At 51.9% G+C, this 3,253-nt stretch overlaps 1 protein-coding gene across 1 annotated transcript in view; it reads left to right on the top strand.

Annotated features, from left to right (window-relative positions):
• The window catches only part of LOC109937855 (vasodilator-stimulated phosphoprotein-like), a 76,574-nt gene that overhangs the window by 70,351 nt on the left and 2,970 nt on the right, over nucleotides 1–3,253 (top strand). Inside the window, exons 10-11 of the mRNA XM_048618213.1 lie at nucleotides 249–294; nucleotides 2,438–2,500. Of these exons, the coding sequence (XP_048474170.1) occupies nucleotides 249–294; nucleotides 2,438–2,500 (109 nt within the window). The remainder of the gene's footprint in view (nucleotides 1–248; nucleotides 295–2,437; nucleotides 2,501–3,253) is intronic.

Here is a 3,253-nt window from a genome sequence, read left to right on the forward strand (position 1 = left end):
CTCTGTCTCTGTCTCTGTCTCTGTCTCTGTCTCTGTCTCTGTCTCTGCCTGTCTCTGTGTGTGTGTCTGTGTCTGTATCTCTGTCGGGAGGGCGGGATGCGGAGCAAGATGAGAAGCTTTGACGCCAAGTCTCTCTTCAAAGTGAATTTTGCCCGGTCTTTGGGGAAACTGCACCTTGACTTTGGTCTCGTCAGATAAAGCAGCTTGAAGTGAAAAGTATGTCCTGATTTCCTCTTGTCTGTTTTCAGAGTCTGTGAAGAGACCTTGGGAAAAGCCCAGTTCATCCGTCTCCAGGTGAGTGTCACGTTTGGGTCGTTGTTGGGGGTGAAAGGTCACTTCAGGTGATTGTGAGGTGCAGCCATTTTGTCACCTGGAGAATCGGGGATTCTGTGGAATTCTCTGCCACAGAAAGCGGTTGAGGCTAAAACATTGAATGTTTTCAAGAAGGAGATAGGTATAGTTCTTAGGACTAAAGGCATCGAAGGGTATGGGGGGAGAAAGTGGGAACAGGGGACTGAGTTGGATGATTAGCCGTGATCATATTGAATGGGAGAGCAGGTTCAAAGGGGCAGAGTGGCCTGTTCCTGTGACTTGATGACATTAGAAGGAGTTGGGGTGGTGGGGGAGGCATTTTGTGTGGCGATCTGAAAACGCGAGAGCACAGGTTGATAGTGGGCGGTTCTGCACGTCAACTTCTCCACTCCATTACCACATCCATTCACACCCAGAGAGTTCTGTGTGGCCCGCACAGCCCAGGTTAAGATATCAGCTTGTTTTTGTAGCTTTCTAGCCAAATGCAGCAAGATCTGGACAATGTCCAGGCTTGGGCTGACCAGTATGGCGAATGTTACTTGTCACAAGTGCCAAGCTATGACCACCTCCAATAAGCGACAGTGTAGCCATTGCCCCATTGATATTCAATGGTGTTACCATCACTGAATCCCTTACTGTCAACGTCCTGGGGCTTAGCATTGATTAGAAACGCGACCGAACTCACCACATAAGCACAGTGACTACAAGAGCAGGTCAGACGCTGGGGATACTGCAGCAGGTAACTCAACTCACCTTCTGACTCCCAAAGCCTGTCCACCATTGACAAGGCCTGGGAGGATAAAGTATCTAAAACTTACTTGACATACAGGAAATCCAAGTGTGGGGAGCCGAGTGAGTCTTGTTGTCAGGTCTGTGCCTTCAGTACTTTTTTTTTCATTCATTGGGTAGATGTGGGTGTCGCTGCCTGGGCCAGCATTTATTGCCCGTCCCTAATTGCCCCTTGAGAAGGTGGGGGTGAGCGGCCATCTTGAACTGCTGCTGTAGACCCACAGTGCCCTTGGGGAGGGAATTCCAGGATTTTGACACTGAGGGGATGGCAACAAAAATGAAAAAAACATCAATTGGAAAAATGTTGAAGCCATGTCAAATCTGCCAAGGCAGAGCGTGGTGTCAGGATGTGGATCAGGCCTAGTGTAGGGAGTTGATTGCGAGGAGTGGGGACACGGCCTGGAGCCTGTTGGACTGGGCCGCATGTACTCAATGGGGGGGTGCGGTTTGACAACATTTCAATCCAACTGTGTCACCCGCCACCATTTTAACTCCTTTAAAGGAGCCAGATGATGCCTCGCACGAAGCGAGTGACATCAGTCACGTTCCGGAGACCGTGAAAAACAGAAGGAGTTTTCTGTACTCTTAAGGATTGGCCTGACAGTCCCGTTGTTAGGAACAAGGGTTGGATCCCTTTTATAGGTAGCTGTGTGGGATATCATAGAATCCCTACAGTGTGGAAGCAGGCCATTTGGCCCATCAAGTCTACGCTGAAGAGCATCCCACCTCCCTTCCATATCCCTGTAACGCTGCATTCCCCATGGCTGACCCACCCAGCCACTGGACACTACAGGGCAATTTAGCATGGCCAATCCACCCTAACCTGGACATTTTTGGGCTGTGGGAGGAAACCTGCACAGAACGGGGAGAATGTGCAAGCTCCACACGGACAGGTGCCCAATGGGGGGAATCGAACCTGGGTCCCTGGTGCTGTGAGGCAGCAGTGATAACGACTGAGCCACCGTGTCGCCCAGTGGGGATCAAGGATGAAGAGTGTGGGATTGGAGATTAAGTGGATATCCTGTAGATTTGGCTAATTTTCATTTGAAAAGACGGCAATGCAGTTTGAAGAAACTCGAATCTGGAATGGAGCTCAGACCGTGATTGGTTGATGGTCGATGCAGCTCATTGGTCTAGTTTCTTACTCTGCGACTGGATTGGGTGATCTGCATTGGTGTTTCCCAAAGTGCTTTGACCGTTGGGAGCGGTCAGCATTCAGGACCCAGGCAAGGCTTCCAGCATCTGCCTTTTGTTTCTTGGTAATTGTTGTTTCTTTTTTCTCCAAACCCCCCCAACCCCGTTACTTCCTCAATGTGACCTCTCTCTCGCCCCGCAGAGGGAACTCCATGCTGAAGACAGCAGAATTCTCAAGCAGTTCACACACTGGCAATCAGCCTAGGTACTCCACGTTCAAATTGCAGGCTGTCGGAACGTCGCTAGGAGTGTCACAACCGAGGGTTAAAGACCTTGAGGAAGGCATCAGCACTGCAGTCGTCCAATTTGTGGCCAACCACCATCTCTCCCCCTCCCCCCCCCCCTCCCCAAATCCCTCCACCTGATCGTCATTTTGTGGCCAACCACTGCTCCCTGCCCCCCACCAAATCCCTACACAGAATCATTCATTTTGTGGCCAACCACTCCCTTGCCTGACCATCAATGGATGCCTAACCCCCCTTTACCCACCCCCCCGCCCCGCCTGGCCCTCCATTCTATCTCGGCAGGGATTGAGGTGGATAAGTTTCCAATATTTTTTGCGTTCGGCCTGATGACTCTGGTTGGGACCCCGCGCCCACAGCAGAGGGTGAGGACTCTGGTGATGAGGGTTTGTGTGTGATCCTGGCTGACGATGGGGGCAAATTGCTGGGTCTCCCACAGCCCTCGAGGGGGTTTGGGGGTGGTTTGCAGTGGGCCAAAGCCCCAGGCCCTGGGCCGAAATCTCCGGGTTGATGGTCGACGATCGCAGACTGTGTCCGTTCAGGCGAGTGGCCATCTCTCCATGAAGCCAACATGCCAATGGCAGGTGGTGAGAGTGGGAGAGTTTTCTGGTCTTCCAGGACCATTTAATCCTCCAGGCATTAAACACCCCCAATGCCCCTCAATGTGATTGGGGTACCCATCCTTCTTGCTCACCTTTTGCCCCTACCCCCCCCCC

Source organism: Rhincodon typus, chromosome 39 (genome assembly GCF_021869965.1).
Source record: "Rhincodon typus isolate 14 chromosome 39, sRhiTyp1.1, whole genome shotgun sequence".
Classification (NCBI taxonomy): Eukaryota; Metazoa; Chordata; class Chondrichthyes; order Orectolobiformes; family Rhincodontidae; genus Rhincodon; species Rhincodon typus.